General features: G+C 33.8%; 3 protein-coding genes and 1 non-coding gene across 4 annotated transcripts; 3 read left to right on the forward strand and 1 right to left on the reverse strand.

The window, feature by feature from the left end:
- The first annotated feature begins 324 nt into the window (after positions 1–324).
- Positions 325–6,131, forward strand: LOC123203498 (putative DEAD-box ATP-dependent RNA helicase 29). Its single transcript, XM_044619851.1, has 11 exons — positions 325–793; positions 1,112–2,273; positions 2,380–2,437; positions 2,582–2,686; positions 3,520–3,565; positions 3,954–4,030; positions 4,181–4,233; positions 4,774–4,855; positions 4,945–5,001; positions 5,203–5,341; positions 5,612–6,131. Exons 1-11 carry the CDS (start codon positions 418–420, stop codon positions 5,824–5,826), a joined length of 2,370 nt encoding a protein of 789 aa, XP_044475786.1. The 5' UTR covers positions 325–417; the 3' UTR covers positions 5,827–6,131.
- Positions 6,132–6,424: 293 nt separating this feature from the next.
- Positions 6,425–6,496, forward strand: TRNAQ-UUG. The gene has a single exon. It is a non-coding gene; the product is annotated as a tRNA-Gln (tRNA).
- A 510-nt stretch (positions 6,497–7,006) lies between these two features.
- Positions 7,007–10,799, forward strand: LOC123203240 (chaperone protein dnaJ 10). The gene is made up of 10 exons (XM_044619520.1): positions 7,007–7,282; positions 7,569–7,628; positions 7,944–8,026; positions 8,319–8,472; positions 8,951–9,080; positions 9,230–9,388; positions 9,478–9,656; positions 9,791–9,871; positions 10,090–10,233; positions 10,422–10,799. The coding sequence occupies exons 1-10, from the start codon at positions 7,196–7,198 to the stop codon at positions 10,500–10,502; spliced, it is 1,158 nt and encodes a 385-aa protein (XP_044475455.1). The 5' UTR covers positions 7,007–7,195; the 3' UTR covers positions 10,503–10,799.
- Positions 10,800–10,867: 68 nt separating this feature from the next.
- Positions 10,868–14,704, reverse strand: LOC123203241 (F-box protein SKP2A-like). The gene is made up of 5 exons (XM_044619521.1): positions 14,549–14,704; positions 13,636–13,950; positions 12,232–12,580; positions 12,006–12,147; positions 10,868–11,462 (listed from the first exon to the last, which is right to left on the reverse strand). Exons 2-5 carry the CDS (start codon positions 13,890–13,892, stop codon positions 11,089–11,091), a joined length of 1,122 nt encoding a protein of 373 aa, XP_044475456.1. The 5' UTR covers positions 13,893–13,950; positions 14,549–14,704; the 3' UTR covers positions 10,868–11,088.
- Positions 14,705–23,596: the final 8,892 nt, after the last annotated feature.

A 23,596-nucleotide genomic window follows, 5' to 3' on the forward strand; every position in this document is an offset into this window, starting at 1 on the left:
TATTAAAAAAATTTTATTAAACATAATTTTATATATGTATTTTAAAAAAAAATAGTTTATAGTTTAATTCAATTTAAAAATCGTTCAAATTATAACTCAAACTGAAAAAAACAGTTTAAAAGAATTTTCAACCAAATCAAACCGTTTTACAAATCAAACTATAATTTTTAAATGATCAGTTTGATTTTACTGTTTAAATCAAATTACGCACCCCCCTGATTTTGTTCCCCAGCCCCAGCACAGTATATAATTACAGCTATACCCTTTCGGGCTTATACGTAATGTTTTGAATATAAAAGGGGTGAAGAAAATTAACCTGAAGGGTTTAACCTATTAAGAACATTAAACTTTTTGCTCCAGCCTCTTTCTTTTCTGCCTCCGTTTGTTTCCGGAGAAAATTTCGATAGCCTTAATACGATGTCGTCGCAGGCGCATCGTCTGGTGAGCTCGAAAGCGGAGCTTAAACGCCAAGAGAAGCTGAAGAAGAAATCAAAATCCGGAGGTTTCGAGTCATTGAATTTGAGTCCTAATGTGTTCAGAGGAGTTAAGCGGAAGGGCTACAAAGTCCCCACCCCAATCCAGCGCAAGACCATGCCCTTAATTCTCGCTGGAGTTGATGTCGTAGCCATGGCTCGCACAGGTTCCGGCAAAACGGCGGCGTTTTTGGTTCCCATGCTTCAGAGGCTAAACCAGCACGTGCCTCAGGGTGGAGTCAGAGCTCTCATTTTGTCTCCCACGCGTGACTTGGCTCTACAGACCTTGAAGTTTACCAAAGAGTTGGGCAGATATACTGGTAAAACTTAATTATATGAAAATATTCTTTTAAATGTTTTTTAATTCCAAGCTTTTTATTCTATTATGATGTTATTGCTTGTTATTAGAGGTTAATAAGTATAAATTCTAATTAGCCGTTGTTAACAAAACAAAATCAGTTTAGGGAAGCCCATGGTGCGGCCCTGCACTAATTAGTATATTTGTTAATTGGTAGCTAAAAATAGAGTAGTAATTTTCATTTGCTTTTGATAAAGCTTTTCAGATGGAAGTTATGAAAAAAAATAAGATGATTGATATTGTTTCTGGAAAGTATTGTAATCTTTTGTTTCTGCTGTAGATCTTCGTACTAGTTTACTAGTCGGTGGTGATAGCATGGAAAGTCAGTTTGAAGAATTAGCTCAGAACCCTGATATTATTATTGCAACTCCTGGTAGGCTGATGCACCATTTGTCTGAGGTTGATGATATGTCATTGAAAACAGTGGAGTATGTTGTTTTTGATGAAGCTGATAGTCTATTTGGCATGGGTTTTGCTGAGCAGTTGCATAAGATTCTTTCCCATCTCAGTGAAAACCGTCAGACATTGCTTTTTAGTGCTACATTACCAAGTGCTCTTGCTGAGTTTGCCAAGGCTGGTTTGCGAGATCCTCATCTTGTGCGGCTTGATGTGGACACTAAGATTAGTCCAGACCTGAAGCTTACCTTTTTCACCTTACGGCAGGAAGAAAAATATGCAGCATTGCTGTATTTGATAAGAGAGCAAATTGGTCCTGAGCAGCAGACATTGATATTTGTTTCCACAAAACATCATGTGGAGTTCCTTAATATATTGTTCAAGGAGGACGGCATAGAACCATCTGTATGTTATGGTGATATGGATCAAGATGCTCGTAAGATTCATATATCTAGGTTTAGGAATAGGAAGACTATGTTGTTAATTGTGACGGATGTTGCGGCTAGGGGTATTGACATACCACTGCTTGATAATGTTATCAACTGGGACTTTCCGCCAAAGCCTAAGATCTTTGTCCACCGAGTTGGGCGAGCTGCTAGGGCTGGCCGTACTGGTACCGCATTTTCCTTTATGACAACTGAGGATATGCCATACCTTCTAGACCTTCATCTGTTTCTCTCAAAACCAATTAGGGCTGCACCCACTGAGGAAGAGGTTTTACAGGATATGGATGGTGTTATGTCCAAGATTGATCAAGCAGTTGCAAATGGGGAAACTGTCTATGGGCGTTTTCCCCAGAAAGTCATTGATCTTGTTTCAGATCGTGTTAGAGAAATCATTGATTCATCTGCTGAATTGACGTCTTTGCAGAGAACTTGTACAAATGCTTTCCGTTTGTATTCAAAGACAAAACCCTTGCCGGCAAAGGAATCCATTAGAAGATTGAAGGATTTACCCCCTGCAGGTTTGCATCCAATCTTCAAAAATGTTCTGGAAGGTGGTGAATTAATGGCACTGGCCTTTTCTGAACGCTTGAAAGCTTTTAGGTGAGTGGTAAAGATTTTTCTTGTACATCAACACAATTTTTCTTTTTTGTTTGATAATGCAAACTGCTGTATTTTAGCATTTAAAATGATATTTGTATACTTCTAGACCTAAGAAGACCATTCTGGAAGCAGAAGGTGAAGCTGCCAGATCAAAGCATGTGCAGGTAGCTTTCTTAACTTAATGGTGCTCTGGTTATGAACAGTGACTTGAATTTAATTTTTCCAGTCGCTTTATAGATGTCTTCAACATTTAATTTATTTTCTTCACATATTGGATGATGCTCTTATTTCTCCTGATTCTATTGCAGGGTTCAGCTAGTCAATGGGTTGATGTGATGAAGAAGAAGAGAGCTGTTCATGAGGAGATTATCAATTTGGTACATCAGCAGCGATCTACTAAAAATGTGGAGAAGGTAAACTTTTAATATGAATCTTTAAATGCAGGCTCAATGCTGATATATGATTCATTTCATAGCAAAACTTTTTTTTTTTGGAACTACATCATACTGTTCTTGTATCTCCATATATCATTCACTTTTACTTTCTACTTCTGGTAAGCCAATCATTGGTGAGAAACAGCTTTTAGTGATTAATTTGTGCCATTTCTGGTTTTCTGGGATTCCTACTTTTAATATGCCAGAAGTTCATGTTATATTAAGTTTATATACATATGTCTTTATAACAGTGACTTATCGGGATTTTTCCAATGTATTATTGGTGATCATGAGGTAGAGAAATATTACTAAAATGTTGTGTGATTTTTGATGCTATGATATATTGGAATATATATTTATAAGCGCTGAAATGTTTGAGTGGTACTTTAATATGAGACTAAACAAGGCATGAATGCCTAGAGGAGCTAGAAAATGTGATAAGTTTATTTTGTTTCTTAACCAAAAATAATAATAATGACTACATTTGCCACATGCACATAGAATTTTTTTTTTCCATCTATTCTATGGAGCTTTTTGCCTTGTTAATATCTTATAGTCCAGTTTATCAGTCAAAATAATGTTTTATCTTTCCTATATATATATATATATATATATATATATTTCAGGCCATGCAAGGGTAATAGAGATTAAAAATCAGCAGTATACAGAAAAGGAAAGATAAAACAATATTTTGACTGATAAACTTATATATATATATCTGGAAATCTGATTTCAAGATTTGCTCTCGATTAGTTTTGGGCAGCTTTCTGTGTTCTTTCTATTTAGCTAATGTATCCTTTGACACTTTGCAGGAAGTTGAATCTGAATTGAACTCTTTGAAGGATATGGAGAAAAAAGGTGAGCATCCTTCCCTATTATTAACATTCATATTATTTTTCTCATTAGAAAAGTATTACTTGTTCACATATGTAGTCTGTGAGGAAAGTTTTTGAGGCAAACGAACCCTATATGTGAACCTTTCGTTTGTGAAGCTTTTCTTAAATAATAAGTATTGTCACGTTTTTATAAGTCTTAAGTATGAAATTATTCACTTAATGATGGGGTGCTACCCATAGAGACGTATAATTGGAGATCCATCTCAAATAGAAGCAGAAGAAAATTGAAAGCAATTCGTTTTTTTTTTTTAAATAAAAACTAGGTATCACAAATTAATGGTCCTTCTAGCCACACAAGCATGTTGTTCTGTTTGACATTAATATCTTGATTCTTGTTTTCTGGATGCCAGAAACTTCTGGATCTAAAAGAAAGGCAAAGAGCTTCAAGGATGAGGAATTCTTTATAAGTTCAGTGCCAACAAATCACGTATGTTTCTATCAATCCTTTGATGCCATTTTTTTTAAAATAAAAAATGCTTCTTATAATATTACTACTTGGTTACAATTTTTAAGTTATAGCAGCGTGCAGATTTTTCATTAACTGGCTAAGTATTATGCACATTTATATTGTTTTCAGCATGTGGAAGCAGGACTGTCAGTGAGAGGTGACCAAGGCTTTGGATCAAATAGGTAAACATTGATACTTAATATTGTATTATTCTCATTTGCATACTGTTTTTAATATATCCTAGTGATGAATATGCATTATTCAAACTAAATTAGCTTAGAACTGGTCCACTTCTATAATTCATCTCCATTAAGACAGTTTTTTACTTAGGATATCATATCCCACAAGAAGTCGGATTACCAAGGTTGTAGTGTCCACAAGGAGCCCCTAGCTTAGAACTAAGTGAACATGTGGGGAATTTCTAAGAATTTTTGGGTATTGAAAAAATATATATAAGCAAGAATTTGACATTCATATTTTTACATTGAAAGTTCACTGCATTTGTGTATATGTGTTTATATATGCATGAATGTGGTGAACTGTTGATGTGCAATATAATTTTCAATTTCTTATCTTTTGAAGAATTTAAATTTCATTTCTCACCCAGAATTGAGGACCTCAAATTTTCTAGTGCAGTTTTAGTCTTAAATGCATGCAATTGATGAACTTCTAGCACTGTTTTCTAACCTTTGGTTATTTATGGGTGCTAATCATGGTTGTAGGTTAGAAGCTGCTGTTCTAGATTTGGTTGCAGATGATAGTGAGGGCTTGCAGAAACAGAAATCAGTATATCATTGGGATAAGGTACTTCAAGTTTTTGATTGTTTTCTTTTTTATTTATTATCTTTGTCATATATTTTCATTGTTTTTGCCTAATGACTGTGGGGTGGCAGAGGGGTAAAAAGTTCATCAAGTTAAACAATGGTGAACGAGTTACAGCCAGTGGAAAGGTACTCTCTCTCTCTCTTTTATTAAAACTCTTTTCCTGTTTGACTTCTCTAACCGATGATTGAGTATCATCAATCATTTTCTTTTCTTGGAAAATATATGGAGTTTATTGGTGTATGTAATAATTCTATATTATCCAGAATAAGTAATAGAATAATCCGGGTGTTTTCATTTTTATTTAGTTTTTGTTTCCTGGTACGTAGGTTAAGACAGAGAGTGGTGCTAAAGTAAAAGCTACAAAAACTGGGATATACAAGAAGTGGAAAGAAAGGTCTCACAAGAAAGTATCTCTTAAAGGAACAAATAATGAAGGGAATGCTGAGGAATCCACAAGCTTCTCAGGTAATGCTCCGACAATGGAAGCTCCTTAAAGTTATTTTAGATTTAAAGTATCCTCGTATTGTTAACATCTGCTCAAATGTTTAAAACATTAACTAAATACATAAACATTTGCTACCGACTTGAATATCCTCTCCAGGTATAGAGCCTGTTAATTAGGCTAGGCCTTGAATGGGTTGGAAAATAGTTTGGGCAAGTGATGGATTTTAACTGCCTGCTTTGTAGCTTCCAAAACTAAATACAGGAACCTTATGTAAACATGCTTGTATGCAGGAGATCATCGCTTAAGGGGGGATAAAAGAAATTTTAGAGGCAAGAAGCAGCAGCGTTCAGTGCCTAATGCTCATGTACATTCAGAGATCAAAGATCTTGAACAAGTTAGGAAGGAGAGACAGCAGAAGGCAAATAGAATATCTTATATGAAGAGCAAAGCTCAAAAGGGTAAAAAATTTGGTAAAAATGGAAAAGGAGGAAAGCGCAGGAAGTAAAAGGTTGCCGTATTTGATTGTTTTAGTGAGTTGGCTGTCGAGTGTTTACAGAAAAATTATTGGAATTGAATCATTAGAAAGGGACTCCATGAAATTTTGATCTCAGCTGAGCAAGCTTCTTTACTTTCTGCCAGAAAACAACACACGCAATTTGAAGCTTTTCATTTTGTAGTTTTGAGGAAGCCAATCTTTTGTGTGGAAATTTAGGTCACTACTATATAGACTATGTTTCTGTACCCTGTAATAGAGAATAGATCATTATGTTAAATGATCTTTATTTATTGATTCTCAATTGTTTTTCCTTAGCAGGGGAGATTGACTGATTTTTATGTAAGATTGTATTCCCTGCAGCTGTATGCATTGCTTCTGTTGACTTCAAAATTGGACGGATGTCAGTCCTGGTCGAAGCCGAAAAATCAAAATGTGAAAAAGTCTCCCTAAAATAAAACAATAAAACTATATATATCAATATTATGCACAAATTTGTACACGAATGTGATGAGGTAATTTTAAATTAAAGGAAGCGGTGCTGTGGAGAGCTGAAAGTTTAGTTAGTATTAAAACAAATAAAAATTTATGAAACCGACGTCCGACACCTGGTTCTATGGTGTAGTGGTTAGCACTCTGGACTTTGAATCCAGCGACCTGGGTTCGACTCCCGGTAGGACCTATCTTAGCATTTTAAAAACTTTTTTTTAAAAATACTTCCCCTTTAAGAAGTTGTCCAGATTCAGTAAAGATGCTTTCATTGAGGAGCTCATTTTTGGTGATACATCCCACATGCATATACTTCCCATTGACCCATTTTATGCACAAAAAGCAACCTCTCTTCATTCATTTCATTGTATTTTAACAAACACATACCTGGCAAAATCAACCACATTCCCTTTTTGATGCATCAACTTCTTTCGGGGTATTACAAAAAGGACACCTAGAGAGTAAGTGGCCACCAAATCAAGGCCAATTTACCCCAAATGGATGGGCCCTTCTTCAACAATCACATCTAAATTTTGGATCAAAAGGCCCACACTAGGCCCAAGCTCAGCCCACCCACAGCACTCATCAGTTGCTTGCGAAAATTAAATTAGTCCTTTACTGTACTGTATGATAAGCGCCACAATAGTGACAGTTAAAAAACTGATTTCTCCCGCGAAAAAGAACTTTTTAGGTATTTGTTTATTCCTGTGAAGAACTGGAAAGACAAGTGAAGCTCGTGGGGCTAACAAATGGACATTCTCTCTCTCACACACTTAACTTTTATCTTATTCTCTCTCCTTTTCATCTTTTCACATTCAAAGATTAAGATTTGTGAGTGCTCCTCACAATAGAGGCTTTGTTGGGCTTCCTCATCATCAACACAAGATCAAGAATGGTGGAGGAAACTGAATATTATAATGTTCTCGGTGTGAGTCCATCGGCTTCCGAAGAGGAGATTCGCAAGGCTTATTATCTTAAGGTTTGATATGTCTTTTTGTGTTCGATAAGAGATAGCATCGAATTGAATGGTTTTTGAGGTGGAATTTTTTCTCCTGTCTTTGGGGTGATCACTTCACTGGTTGTTCAATCTGCATAAATAATTTGCTTGCTTAAAGATCATGGGCATAATGTATCAAAGGGTTTTAGGCTTTCTTTTGTTCTGATCTTTCGGTTGCTTTTTTTTTCCCCTGGTTGGGCCCTGTTCATTGCGATATTTAGTTCTCTATATGTTAAAGCTGAAGAAGGGAGATGACATTTTGGTGTAGGCTAAGCAAGTCCATCCAGATAAAAATCCAAATGATCCTCAGGCTGCTGAAAGATTTCAGGTAATTTATCTGCTTCAAATTCTGTTTCTACTGAATCCATCTTCTCATCCATCTTTTTTTCTTTTAAAAATTTTTTTTCCTTTAACTAGTCTTATTACTAGAAGAAATAACAAATGGAGCCTCAGCAACTTGCCTTAATGTTTCAACTTCCTATTATATGCCTGCAAACATGGATGCTGGGGCACACTAGTGCCATATATGTCTATCAATGATGATTGAAGTTTCTTTTATTTATATATTCCTTATTTTGTGGTCACAGTTACTTGTTATCTTGTCTATAAAATTAATGAACCAAGTAACTCTCAATTTATGCAGGTTCTTGGTGAAGCTTATCAAGTTTTAAGTGATCCAGTACAAAGAAATGCATATGACAAAAATGGAAAGCACAGCAAATCAAGGTGTAATCTTTACATCTTATTCAGATTTTCAGGGCTAAGTTTATCTAGATTTTCACAATGTCTTGGATTCTGCTTAGTTGCTAGCTGAATATGGTGCTGTAAGTTGATTCTATTGACTAGCCTATTGCATCACTAAGTGTTAAGAAGATCAGAAAGAGGCTGTGGTTTCATAAATTTACAGTAGAAGTAAAATATTTTTGATTGATGCAAAAGGTTCTGGATAGATAATCTCTATACTGAAAAACATTAGGATATATTTCAACTCTAACAGTTGATGTCTTATTTATCTCAGAGAAACCATGCTTGATCCCACAGCTGTCTTTGCTCTTCTCTTTGGAAGTGAACTGTTCGAGGATTACATTGGACATTTAGCTGTAGCATCTATGGCTTCTTCAGAATTAGCTGGGGAAAGTGACAGTCCTGAAAAACTAAATGAAAAATTGAAGGCAAGTATGTTTAAAAAAAATAATTCAATGATAAAATAAAAATTAAACATGGAAATTATTTTTTTTTTCCAATATGATTCAATTGATTCTTTGGTTTGGTAGACAGCTCAAATATGAAATTTAGTTCATTACATTCACTTATTTTAATAATATGACATCATTACACCGATTCTGAGGTCATTTTTAAATCTTAATTTTTTTAAGTGAACATCATGATTTGAAGGATCTTAATTTATGTCACTTGAGCAGACTATCTAAGTTCTTTGTTCTTTCATCTTTATCCATTTTTGATTGTGTGATCATAACAAATGATCTGCCCTTGCCCATGAAAATTTTTAGTCCAACCTTCAAAACTTGATGAGTATGTCCTGGATAGCTTTAATCTATGCCTAATTAGTTCTGGAACAACCACGTATGGTTAGTTCCATATGGCATTTTTTACCTGAAATTCTAGCCATATGCAACAAATACATTGCAGGGCATCCAGAGAGAAAGAGAAGAAAAGTTGGCCAGTCTGCTTAAAGATTTTCTTTGTCATTATGTTCGAGGTGACAAAGAGGAATTCTTACAGCGTGCAGAATCAGAAGCTAAACGGCTGACTGATGCTGGTAAATTCTGCTCACTGGTTTTCCAGGTTCTGTTTTTCATTCATAGATGACATAAATGTTGATGAATACTAGTTAAACACTTTGCAACGTAAGGCATAACACAGTAAATGATAATGCTAATTACTGATTGCTGTTGCCTGGAGAAACAGCTTTTGGACGGGATATATTGCACACCATTGGCTACATTTACTCAAGACAGGCTGCTCAAGAGCTTGGAAAAAAGGCCATTTATCTTGGGGTGCCATTCATTGCCGAGTGGGTTCGCAATAAAGGACACTTCTGGAAGTCACAGATCACAGCTGCTAAAGGTATCATAATACCATCTTTCAAAAACCTGTATCTTCACTCAGACACAGATTTCTTTGTTCACTTGATCATGTTGAGATAATAAGTCCAGGTGCTTTCCAATTACTGCAACTTCAAGAAGAAATCCACAAGCAATTTAAAATGGATGGCGGTGGCCCTGCAAATGATCTTGAATCACACATCCGCTTAAACAAAGAAACATTGATGAGTTCCTTGTGGAAGTTGAATGTCGTTGATATTGAAGTAACCCTTGTACATGTGTGTCAAATGGTAAATCTCTGATTTTTTTTTTTTTCAGTTCAGTGACATATTTACTCATTATGTCTGTGTCTTCCGGCACTTGATTGTGCCGGAAAATTTTGGCACTAGAGCATCTCATGTTTTCCAATTAAATTTGTCTGCAGGTGTTAAAAGAAAACAATGTTAAAAAGGAGGAACTCAGAGCTCGGGCTCTAGCTTTGAAAATTCTAGGGAATATATTTCAGGTAAAATATTTATCATGGTTTAATGAAGAATCTCATGCTATGATTCCAAGCAAATATGAACTATAAAACTGCATTGCTTATTCTTTACCTTTTCTGATTTTTACAGTTACTGAACAGCAAATGATTTCTTCTTATATTAGAAATGAATGCTCATGGCTTTAAAATGGGAAGCTCAAACCAAAAAAATGACCAAATAACTGGTTCTGCTTTCTAACCAGGAAAAGCAAATGGAGATTGCTGGAACATCGAAGAAGAAAAATGTTGCCAATACTGATGATGATGATGGAAATTCTTCTGACAGCAGCAGTGAAGAAGAATCATCACCAAGAGCCCTTTCCTATCGCACTCCTCTACTCACTCAGGTATATTAAAAAACTTTAACTTATAATTTAATTAGCCAATTAGAAGAAAATAATAACACCTACAAACGTACACAAACACATAATGAATGGTAAGAAAGTTTACCTAATCTATCTTTCCAAGGAAGAACTTTCATCTTGATGAAGCTGAAAGAATGGTTTTTGAGCTTCTCCATTTTATTGTTTTGCAGGGTATTGGAAGACTCTTCAGATGCCTCTGCAACCCAGCATTTGATGTGGACGATGATGAAATCGTGTATAGAAACAAATGATGCAGATGAATGACAGGATTTGTATCGCAAGTTAATAGTTACAATGACTGCCATTTTCCTCCCATAACAGAGCAAAAATGAACATGCCAAAACCCACCTTGTTGAGTTGAAGATTTTGTTTAGTGCAGAAAATGGTAAAAGCCATTACCGTGTTGTAAGATTGTGTTCATAAAAGAACGCACAACTGGAACTCTTTTTTATTTCAAATTGAACATTCATTGTATAAGGGAATATTTTAATAAAATATATAAATTATAATTTTGACCTCAATGTGGAAGTCAAGCTGTTGATGCTAAATTCTTCCCTCGAGTAGTATCGAAGCCTGCAACTTTTCCATATACAAAATCAGAATTTCAACACAATGATTTCGGAATATTTATGTAGCCTGCACTAACACAAGGCTCATATTTCCTCAACATTTAAGCCATAGCCGTCCAACACATAGCTTTGAACAAAACAAGATAAAAGAAAAAGCCAAAGTCCTAATTTTCCACACAACCATATGCACAATACAGGGCGCATTATTCTCCCTCTTAGGCCTCAATCAAGGTGACTTGACATTCCTGGGCCTACCGTGTGCTGCGATTCAATGAGCTGAGTGAGGAATAGAGTTTGTTGCACGATGTGCCTGAACAGCACAGGCACAATGCACAGAAGTTAAATTCAAACACCCACTTATGACAAGGGAATGCCTCCCGGAGCAGGTATGGAGAGCAGGAAATGTATCGCATAATGCCTGAACAGCTGAAGGAGTCAGTGCAGTGCACTGGCTAATGTTGAGACTTTTAAGCCCTTCCTCATCATACCTACTTTTGTTCATGGATTCCCACATGGCAGGTTTGTTCTTCACTCGGCTTTGGGCCAGCGAATACATTGCTCTGTCTGTGATGTTGCGACAATAGTACAAATCAAGGGATCTCAGATGGAGACACCTATTTGCCAATGCAATCACACTGTCATCTGAAATAGGCCAAGATATAGCAAAATCAACTCCAGATAAAAAAAGCAGCCATTGTCACACCACACTTATGAAATCAAAGTTGGTCTATCGATCTCTATATCATCTACAATATTTTGTTTATGATATTGTCTATTGTATAACAATTTACATTAAACCAAACATGAGACAATATTGTGCAATGTCTCCCTTCAAACTATCAATGCAGAGGTCTAAACCAGAGAAAAATCAAAGCATTGTCTGGTGTCTGTTGTCATTGGGCAATCATGCTTTTTCCAACAGGAAAAACAGTTAACAAAAAGTTTCAATGGTAGCAAAATTGACAATGCAGAAAATAAAGGACAAGACCAAAATCAAGTAACTAGCTTAATTCCCTTTCTAGAAGAAAGGAACCATGCACAAGTTGTTCAGTGAAATCTCATGGTAAGGATACCAAAGTTTAATCAAGTCTGACAATGAGATTTAACCAAAATAACCTGACAAATAATCACGATTAACCCAAAACAGTTTCTAAGAAGCCAAATAATCATCAACACATGAAATACCTGTTATGTCAACACAGCCGCACAAGTCAAGGGATCTGAGATCTGGGCATCCATATGCTAAACTCATAACTCCTAAATCCCCAACATTCTCACACCATCCAAGATTTAAAGACTGCAACTGACTACAGTTACGCCCAATAGCCTGCAAATAATTAATTCAAATTTACAGAGCCATTTCACGTCATATTAAGCATATAGAACATTTTAAGTAAAAAAATTATTATACCTGCAATGCATGATCAGTTGCAGCTTTTACACACCCACAGAGATTTAAAATTTTTAGTTTCTGACAATGCTCTGTGAGATATGCAAGAGCATGGTCACTGAAAGCTGTACACCCACTGATATTGAGTTTAATAAGATTAGGACAACCATGACCCAAGGCACCCAAGGAGTGATCACTCAGATTGAAGCTTTTGCTAAGGTCCAGGTCCTGCAAATCATGACAAGAATTTGCAATAGCTTCAACTGCATTATCCTCAAGTTGTGGCTTATCTTGGCGCAACACCAGAGTTTGCAGTTTTGTGAATTTTGGGGCAAGAGACAGAACCAAATTGTTCATGTTTTTCTTGCACCTGAAAATAAGTGATTAGAAAGTGAAATATTCAGAAATTTCTCAGCAGAGGATGCACAAAACATAAAAGATTTTGTTTCTTATTTAAACACACACATATACAATGGAAACATACATAAAGACGTGCATAAAAATCATTTACATAGAATTATATACAAATAACCAATGAGATCAAAATAAGGAAAGAAGACACAGTTAACACAAATTAAATCAAGACTTCACCTAGCCATCAAATCATGATAATTTCTCAAGAATTCATAAAGATGTTGCCAAAAGATTCTGAAGAGAATCTAGCAGCATCTTATTGAATTTGAGTATCCACTCAAGATTGATCCACCTGCAACCAACCCACTGCTGAACCACAAGCAAAATTTTTTCATTTCTGTGAAGGCCAAACTAATGTGTAAAGAGGCTATCAAAGTCCCCTGCAAGTAACATAAACACTATGTAGCAAGGCACTTGTCGAAGGAAATTAAACTAGGGGAACAACAATTTTTGGCAGTCATAAAGATACAACTAGGAATGTGTTATCAAAAACTCAAAAATGAAATGTGCACTGAAGTCAACTGATAGAAACTACTCCAGAATTTAGTATTCTGAGCCTTTCTATTAAGAACTAAAAGAAACCAACTTTGTTATAGGAGCCCTTACAATTTAAGAGCACTTAAAGAGCCTGAAAAGATAAAAAATTATATATGGTCCTGAATTTCAACAGAACAATTAGATTGCCAGACTGCTGTGTAATTTTTCATAGAAACTGTATCCGCAAAGAAACTTCAACAAGAATCAGAAGCAAAACCCAAGTAACGGTTTTAGGTTCTCCAATTAAGTAAAGATCGCTACTAGGAAGTTGAAATCTATATAACAGTGCCAGAACAGTACGTCCTGGAAATGGGAAAATAGTCCTGTAACACAAACAGATGGAGTATTAAGACAATCTCCATAATAATTTCTTAACAGTGGAATTTATTATACATGATTATCAGTCCAGTTTCATTACTTTTCAAAATAAAATTAATATAAGAAAAATCTTGAAGAAGGTAAAAGGGCAAATACCTAGAGAGGGATAGATGGGTAAGGCCCGAACAAATGGCATCTCTCCACCCGCAACAAACCCCAGAAGCCCTGACGACCGTCTGATCATCAACAAGTGACACGATCCTCAACAAGAGCTCCATGGGGATATCTTTCCACTCAGTGATGGCCGAACCGTCCATCTTCACAACCCCACTATTTTTGCCACCAATCATCATCAACTTCTCAAAGCACAGGTTCAGCTCCTCACTCCATAAGTTTGTTGCTTCACCAACCATTTTATTCCTCTCAAGACTTGACACAACACCGCCTTGTTCACAAATATTTGTATTAGCGCTGAAAAAGAGAGAAATTGGATAAGTTCATTACAAATACCAAGACATCAAATAATAATAGAAAAACCTCCAGGTGTCGACAGCATAAATACTTTGCAGAACCAGAAATGTGAGGCGTAGCTAATTAAAACAACTCATCTGATCAAGTCTGGTATTATATAACTCAAAAATTAAAAAAAAAAAAAACGCATAGATTACTGAAACAAACAAAACTAAATAAATTTCTAGACATTAAAAAAATCAAGCATCCACAAAAATTCATGCGTGACAACAAAGATCATACCCATTTAATCGAATTAAAGGAAAAAAAAAAAAACTGCTCAAGTTCGTTCAATTTTGAAAAGATGCTGTAAAAATCTCTTCTTTATGATTAATTGAACAAAAATGATTCTACGATAAAAACAAGCACAAAGAATTTACTTTCGTTCAATATAAACCAAAAACAACGATTCTAGTGAAAGAAACAACGAAGTTATTATTTTTAAAATTCAGAACAAAAAGAACTGAAACCACAACTCTATTAGTAAAAGAAAATACATCGATAACTAAAATTAAGCAAGCTTTGAATTGAAAGAAGATGATGGAGGCTTTGATCATACCTTTTAATTTTAATTGTTGGGCAAAATGAAGAAGATGGATTGCTGAAGCAGAGAGATAGAGAGAGTATAAAATAAACAAGGCAAGGCAAGGAGGGAAGATTAGCAGCGCGTGTGATGCCACGTGTGATTGTGAACAAAGTGATGGCTGATATGCTGATGTGATTTAGAAGGGAAGAAATTCAATGGCTATTTTGCAAAAATTAAAAGAAAATAGGAAAAAAGTTGTGTAGATGGTTCCATTGCATACCATTTGTCTAAAATCGAAACCGCTTTCAATAGTGACTGACTTTTGTAAAGTTTGAGGATATTACTGTCATTTCACAATTTCAAACTGAATCAATTCTTGTTTATAAATAAATAAAAAAGTTATCAATCTGATAATTTAATATATTTATTTTAGAGAAAGAAAAAGTGTGGAATTATTTTTTTATTTGGTTGATTAAAAATTCAAATTTAATATGAAATTTTTTTGTATTTTTGGAGAGAAAAATAATTAACAGAAAATTATTTAATTTATGAAAAGAAAGCAAAATATGGGATAAGAAGGAGCACACAGCATTCTTGATGTTGTCCATTTTGTTTGAGCGCATCATTGGTGGTAGGTCCCATGCAAGCAGTGATGTATGATGATGAGTTCCTAGTGGGCCCAATTGCTCTTGACTCCCACTCTGTCGTCAATATGTCAATTTTACCCCGTGTTTTCCGGAAAACACACATCATTGCCTCCACTCACGGTCAAAGGGTATTATTGCCATTTAATTTTATAGCACATCCGGTAGAGGAGAATATTTGGCTTGCGTTGCTGCATCCTCCATTGTTCCATAATAATGATTTATTTTTATTGTTTTGGAATTGAATTTTTGATTATTCTGTGTGCACATATTTAAATACATATTGAATATATAAATAATAAATAATATATTATTATATAATTAAATAATTTTAAATTAAAAATTAAGTATAGTTAATTCCAATAATTTTAGAAGGTCAAAAGACCATTTTTCACCTAAGTTTTAATCTAATATCAAAAACATACTTATAACAGTTCAAAAATTTAAACATTCATTTATAATTTAACTGTTGTTAAATTTTTCTTTTAGACGAAAAAAAAATCGTCGTTTTATCATTAATATTTAAAAAATATAAAATTAATTTATTTGTCTTCCTAGGTTTTAAAAATTAATAATATCCCCTATTTTAAGTTTTTTAACTTTGAAAAGTAATATTTCTCTTCCAAAATGTAGAGTTTATTTTCAACAACTCTCGTGAAAGATGATTCTAGACAGTGCCTTGCTTTTGAAAGGGACGACGACGGTTTTGCGTTTAAAGAAAAGTCATCAATGGCCAAAGATGATCGTTGGAGAGTTGTTGAAAATAAATCCTAACTTTTGAGAAGGGATATTACTTTTTAAAATTAAAAAACTTTAAATTGGGATAAAATTTTTAGTTTTTTAAATTTACAAAAGAAAATATAATAAGTTTTATATTTTTAATATTAATAATAAAATAACAATTTTATCTTTATCTTTAACAGAAAAATTTAATAATAATTAGATCATAAATAAATATTCAATATTTTAAACTACCATAAATATATTTTAAAAAATAAGGTCAAACTTTAGTTGAAATGACCCTTTTAGCCTTTCTAAAAAGGGCTGATAACTGCTCGGGGGTAGTGTTAATTTCATTGAGGTGACTATTCTCTAATTTGGAATGAGTTACTAATTAACTAAGGGTAAATTTGATAATTCCATTGACCAAATATGGTAAAATCAGACTTGAATAAATTAATAGAGTTGGAAAATGGGGGATAACGTTGAGCCTTTTTGAAATAAAGGGGTTGGGGGAGCGTTGATGCTTGAATTCCTTGCACGTTTTCTACTCTCACTTTGTTTCTTTCTTTTTAATTTTGTCTTGTCAATTTCCCAGTATTTGCTTTTTCCATCATTTGTCTGGATTTACGTCCCTGATAATTACTTTTGTTTGTGACTGACAGAGGTACATGCATTCTTTCTAATTGAAAATTTCAAGTTATATTTATCAAGTTTTGTGATTTTGGGGCCAAAGGAGTATTGCCCTAAGGTCAAGGGAAATTCATTGTGTTTTCTCTTGAAAATTCTTGGCATTGTTCTCATAGGGTTTTCTTATTTTTCTTCCTCCCTTTTTCGACACTGTCACCAGTCAACTTCTCCCTCCTTCTCATTTTTTAGCTTCAGAAACAGGTTGTCTTCATCCAAAGACGAAGACAATCATCTTTCTCTAGTGACAAGGACATTCTTCTTTTAATTTTCAGTGTTGAAAAAGGGGGGAGAGAGAAAAGTCAACCAGCGACGACGCCATGAGGTTATATGAGGTCTTGCTATTGATCTCTATCGACTTTCCTTTTATATTTCCTCTTGCATGTTGTTGAAGTGTTAGTTGGGTGGTCTAGGGCAAGAGATGGGGAGCTAATAAAGTGGATTGCATCATGTAAATGCAAAGGATTTTCACCCTTGATGTTTAACTCGTCGGTTTTGACCATGAGAATATCAGGCTATGTATAGAGTTTCCCAATGAGACGTTTATTAAGGGGATGTTTGGTCATTTTCCCAAAAGAAGCTCGAAAGGTATTCAGGTTGTCACATCTGTCGAACTTAAAAGTTTGGTTACTGGAATTGGTTTGTCTGTTGAGGCCAATTATGGCACCATCCTTTTGATAGGAGGCATGCTTCGTGCATCCATAGGTGTTACCCATTGATTGTTGTTTTGTCCCTCAAACTTGACGACTCAAATTACATTGCTTGTGTATATTCGAGTGGGAAGTTCATACATGGTAGTGGATTGCAGAGATTATTTAATCGAAGGGAAGTTTGTTCCTTCAGTCAAGAGACATTACTTACTAAAGTGTATTTAACCATCTTCAGTCAAGAGCTATTCAACTAGTCATGCACAAGTGGTCTTAAGGATAGGCAATTAGGACTACTTATCCTACCACCAACAATTATTGAACTAATGCTAGGCCTAATAGCATCTTGAGATATGGCTTTAAGCTTAGGGTATTGGGTTTGTTGAGCATGATTTAGTGTCCCATAGTCAAAAGTATTTTGATGTCTTCTTTATCAAGGGGGTCTTTGTTAAGAGTTGACACGTTTGGTATGTGTGGCATGCTAGGGAGGATTAGGAATCCTCTGTTTGATGATACTCTATTGCTTTTGTTGGCAGTGAGAGCAAGTGGTTATTGGGAGTGGTGTAGATGCTTTCTTAGTTTTGTCTCCTTTAGCAAACAAGTCCTTTTAGTGATAAAGATCCAATTAGGGAAAAATTATGTGTCTATTGTTGCATATTTGAATTTAAGATTGGTTGATTGGAATAGTGGAATAAGATGGTCCAAAACTACTATTAGATTTCTTTGATGTGTGGTTATCCGAGCATTTTCTATGCTATCTTCCATGAGCTATTGATCAACTGATTGGGATCTATAATAATAAGATACAAATATGATATTTCTTCTAGTGTCAAATTGTCAATGAGATTTCTCATCACCAACTACTTTACGTATTTAAAGTTTTGTGCGAGTTAGACTACATTAGCGATATTAAAGATCCAATTATAAACCCTAATATCCAGTACAATACAAGATAAATATAAAGTAAAAGAAATATGAGAATTATGAATTTTTAATGTGGTTTGACCCGATATTTAGAAAACACATGTCCACAAAATGTTATTTGTTGGTTTTACATTGAGAAATATTTTGAAAAGATGTGAATGCGAGGATAATAGAGTGTTTCTATATAAACTTGCTTAAATGTTTTTCTCTCCTTTGTATTGGTTCTTTATATTTATAAATAAAGAAGAGAAGTTACATTCAAACATAAATATATTAATATGTCTAATCCAAATATGATTATAACGATTTATTCATTTTCTAATTAAATAAAAATATAATATTTACAATAACAACTTTATCTTGATTGGGAAAGAAGAGATATTTTTCCTTTAATAACACAAATGTGGAGAATAAAAAAATCATCTCGATGATACTAAAGAAATCATCTCATTATTATAGAATAAAATATCTAATCACATTTTTGGATGATTACTAGATCGGAGGTATGCTTACTCACAACTGTGTAGCTATCCATTTATTATGACTGCAAATGCTGACTCGTATAAGAATATACCTAAACAAATGTTTGGGGTGTAAGAAATTACAATGTAACAATCATAATGGGAAAAATCTTTTATGAAAGGGCGGTGTTACTTCATTGTGATTTGAAGACACATACTTTATAGTAAAATATGTTCCATAATGTTTTCAATTCAGAGAGTATGTTGAAGTTCCCAGCTAATTGCAACTAAAGATATTTTTTGTGTTTTTGGTTCTTCTTGAAAAAGCTCTTCTTCCCTGTAAAATAGAAATAATAGACATCTTTCATCTATCTATGACAATGTGAATATACATTACTTAGTTTAGAGGTGGCAATGGATCATGGCGGGTCTAAGACCCGTACAATAAAAAGTCTTACAAGTTAGATCCGTCCATGAAAATATAAAGTCCATGTCTTGATCCTATATGTATGAGACCAAGTTAGACCCTATAGTAATGGTTCGGGTCGAACTCAACAATAACATACTGATCCATTAATTTTAATAAAAAATAAGTTTTTATATTATAATTAATAATTAATTAATTTTTAATTATTATGAAAATAGTAACAAATCGAGTCAAGTTTGTGTCTAAGCCAGACTCGACCCACTACAATAGTGGGTTGGATTCTTTTGAGTCAGACCATTTTCCTGTGTTTCGAGTTGATCAACCCAATTCATTTGACACTTCTAACTTAGACCCTCAAATATAAAAATCAAATCAAATGAAATCAAAATTCAGCGTATACATAATTGAGTTAATTTTTTTATCCCCTGAGGCTTGTTCTTAATTTCAAAAACACCCTACATTTTAGTAACGATCACTAAGTCCTATACAAGTTAAACTATAAACATAACCAATTTCTCTTGAGATCTTAAATTATTTACTATGCTAATCTCCCCCAACAAAGGGGAGATCAATGCAACAGTAATTAGAGGAGAAAAGAGTAAGTTTCCTCCAACTCTAGGGATGTTTAAAAATACACTAAAAACTAGAAGGGCTTACTAGATTTGCCCTTAACAAGACTAAGTCTAATACCTACGGCTGGGGCTTTGATGTTAGTTTTCAAAACTAGTTATAAATGGAGTCTTCAAATGAAATTTTAAGAGGGTGTTTGGATTGAGAAATATTTTATTATTAAAATTAAAAAATTACTTTAAAGATATATTATTTTGAAGATTATTATGTATAAATTATTACTATGTTTGATAAAAATTGATAAATTAGGTAGATATAAATAATTATTGTGTTTGGTTAGAGGTATAATTATTCTAAAATATTTTTTTTATGTTATTTGTTATATTAATTAAAAATGAGATTATTTTTACTCTAAATAAAGATATAATTATAATAAAGTAAAGATTGTCTTGATAATTTTTTAATTCATAAGATAAAGATAGTAATCAGATTACCCCTTATATTATCTGTCACATCATCATTAGTAATAAAATACTACTAAAATATTTTATTATTTATAACTCAAATAAAATAATATAAATAACAAAAGATAAATTACCAAAATAACCTTTAATGCATTATAACCAAATACACCCCAAGGGTGTCAACAGAAATTCACCCACATCGGTGCAAAACGAGTTTTGAGTTGACATAAATAAAAAAGAAATTGAAATTTTTAACTTTATTTTAATCTGTATATACATATGAGCCACTCATTTCAAAACTTAAACAAATATATTACAACAATACTCTACTTTTCCAAAATACCCCTCTTGAAATGACCCATGCAAAGATTCTCTCTTTTTCTCTGCAACTTTTTCTCTCTTCTTCCTTAGCTTTCAAGTGAGGAAGAAATCTCTACAGCATGAAAAAATAAAATATTAATGGAAGAAGACACATGATTGAACAATAAAACCTATGAGAAAACCATTATAAAATATTTAACTTGGACACAAGGGAGGCAAAGGCGAAAATTGCTAAATTTATTAAAAGAATTAACATCTGTTGCAAAGACTTCATAGCAAAATCATCAACATTCAGGTCAATCTTGACTTAAGCCCGTATGTTATATGTTTTCTTTATGAATAATTGAAAATGAAATAAATATGGTAGATTCATATTCATAACTTTATGTAAAATTTAATTTTATTGTGATTTTATGCTGTTAGATTGTTTAATGTTATTATTTCATAGTTCTTCTATTATTTAAAGTTGTTATAATATTGTTTAATGTTGTAGTAATGGTTATAAAATACCAAAATGTAGGACAGGAAAAATTCTAGACGAAGAGTAGGTTGGTGTTAACGCCAACCCCCTAGGCCCTAGTGAATTTTTTTTTGTTTTCTTTCATTACACTCAATTCCTTTATTTTTTATGTTTGTTTATTCCAATTTGGTGCTCATGTGTGTATTGTTTTCCTTGTCTTGGTAGAGAGTTACATAAAAAATTATAAAATTGCCACTGTCATTTTCTTCTGTTTTTTATTGTCTTGCCTTGATCAATTTTTGTACATCACTTGATAATATGATAGTTTAATGTGTTGTAAATACATATGTATGAAGCTTGGTTGCATTGGTATTGTAGTTGAGGCTTAATTTGAAAAAATAGTAAAATAGTGTAATTTGGAGTTTTTATGTTTTTTAGGTTAATTTTTAGTCATGAAGGAAAAAGTTACATTTAAGATTCGCTATGGAGGCCAATGGGTTGAAGGTGATGATAATGTGGCAAGATATGTTGGTGGGAATGAGAGAGGGATGTGTATTGACACAAATATTGATTTTGAAGGATTCATTGTAAGAATCAGTTATCGTCTAAGACTCGATCGAAGTCAGTCAAATGTGTGCAAATTTACACTAAGTGATATGGGTCCGATAGAGATTGTAGACAATATTGATGTGGAGTTTTTGATAGTTGTAGCAAGAAGTTCACAAAGATACACAAAACTTTTTGTTACCGAGAGTCAAATTGATGGAAGAGACAATCAACAAGGCGAAGATATTCATGAGAAAGAAAGGAAAAATCATCTGACAAATGAGTGGGCACATTTACAAAGTTTTCAAGAGTTTGGTGGAAATTATAGTGTTGATGATGATAATGATGACGGCATGGATGAGGATTATGAAGTAAAAGGTAATAAGGAGGAGGAAGATGATGATGATGATGACGACAAAGAATTCTCAGGGTTTGATGAGGGCATGTTTCGAGTCAAGACGTTGGCAGAAGTCAAAGTCATGCTTGTAACGAGGGGGTTGAATGTAGCATAAGATGTCATGACTTTATGAATATTGGAGCAGATCCAAGTCACATTCCTAATTCAAATCCATTTAAATAGGTTCTTGAGCCTGTTGTTGATGTTAAGATTGCAAATATTAGTAATCGGGCAACACAAAGGGGTAACTATTTATAAGTGATAGGTTTTTATAACTCCAAGGTAGAATTGAGAGCATTATTTCGAGCATATGCCTTAGAGATAAGAATTTAATGGAAGGTTGGTCACTCCAATAACATATGGTATGAGCTTAAATGCATACACCCATAATGTAAATGTTGGCACAAGCAACGAGAGAGCAAGACAGAGACTATTATGTCTTACGACATGTGGACAAGACCCACACTTGTTTGCGGGATCAAATATTACCACACTATAGACAAGCTAGTGTAAAATCATTAGGGAACATACTTAAATCAATGTTTATGATTGATTGCATTTATCGATCAAAGGAAATTATTTCAAACATGACAGATAGGTACATAATTGACATATCCTACACACAAGTATGACGTGCTAAAACATATGCAAAAAATGCATTACAAAGATCTCTGGAAGAGTCTTTCAGTATATTACATGAGTATTATCATAATTTGGAGTTTAAGATGACCCAAAAACTGTGACACGTATTGATATCGATCCGAAAAATAGGTTCAAGTTTTTTTTCATGTGTATGAGGTGTTCTATAAAAGGGTTCCAACAATTCTGTTGCCCGATGATATGCATTAATGCTTCACACTTAAAGGAAAAGTATCTTAGATCTTTTTTCATTGTTGTTGTGAAGGATGGTAATAATCAAATTTACCCACTGGCATTCAATATTGGGCACAAAAAGGGAATAGATATATGGATGCCTTTTTTGACATACCTTAACATGTGCATTGGTGATTTGCTAGATTTAACTATTATTTCTAATCACCATCATTCAATAAGTACGTCGGTCGCAAACATAATGTCTCATGCTTGTCATGGGTTTTGTAATTATCATATAAAGGAAAACAAACGTTCGTAATTCAAAAAAACTAAACATATTGAACGATTATTTTGGAAAGCTACTAAGACATATCACCTCACAGATTTTCAAACTGCTATGAGTAGAATTGTCAGAGTAAATCCCACTGCAGTAGCCTATTTGACCAACATTGGATATAAAAGATGGGTGCGTGCCCACTTTGGAGGATAGCGGTACAATATTATGATGACCAATATTGTTGAATCCTTCAATGCTTTGACACGGACTGCTAGCGCTATGCCTATCACCATATTGGTTAAGTTTCTTCGAAGTACAATGCAACATTGGTTTTTCAATAGGCGAAACATGGCTAGTTTGTATAACTAAAATTTTAATGATGTTTTTGTTTTTTCATTGCATTTATTTTAGTTGTTTTTTGTAGGTGAGAGATCTCACTCGTTAACGCCATAAGTTGAGGACAAGTTTGCTCGATATGTGTTCAAATATACTAACATGGTTTTTAAACCAATTAACATGCAATAATATGAAGTTCATGATTCATGGCAACAAGTGTTCATCATGAATCTTCTATATCGAACGTGTGATTGTGGAAAATTTCAACATTCCCAAATTTTGTGTGCACATAATGCAACTATAGCAAGATATAATAATCTGTCACACTGTGTAGGTTGGGTCAGTACATATTACTCTATTAAATATTTATATAGGGTGTACAAAGAA

This window comes from Mangifera indica, chromosome 19 (genome assembly GCF_011075055.1).
Source record: "Mangifera indica cultivar Alphonso chromosome 19, CATAS_Mindica_2.1, whole genome shotgun sequence".
Lineage (NCBI taxonomy): Eukaryota > Viridiplantae > Streptophyta > Magnoliopsida > Sapindales > Anacardiaceae > Mangifera > Mangifera indica.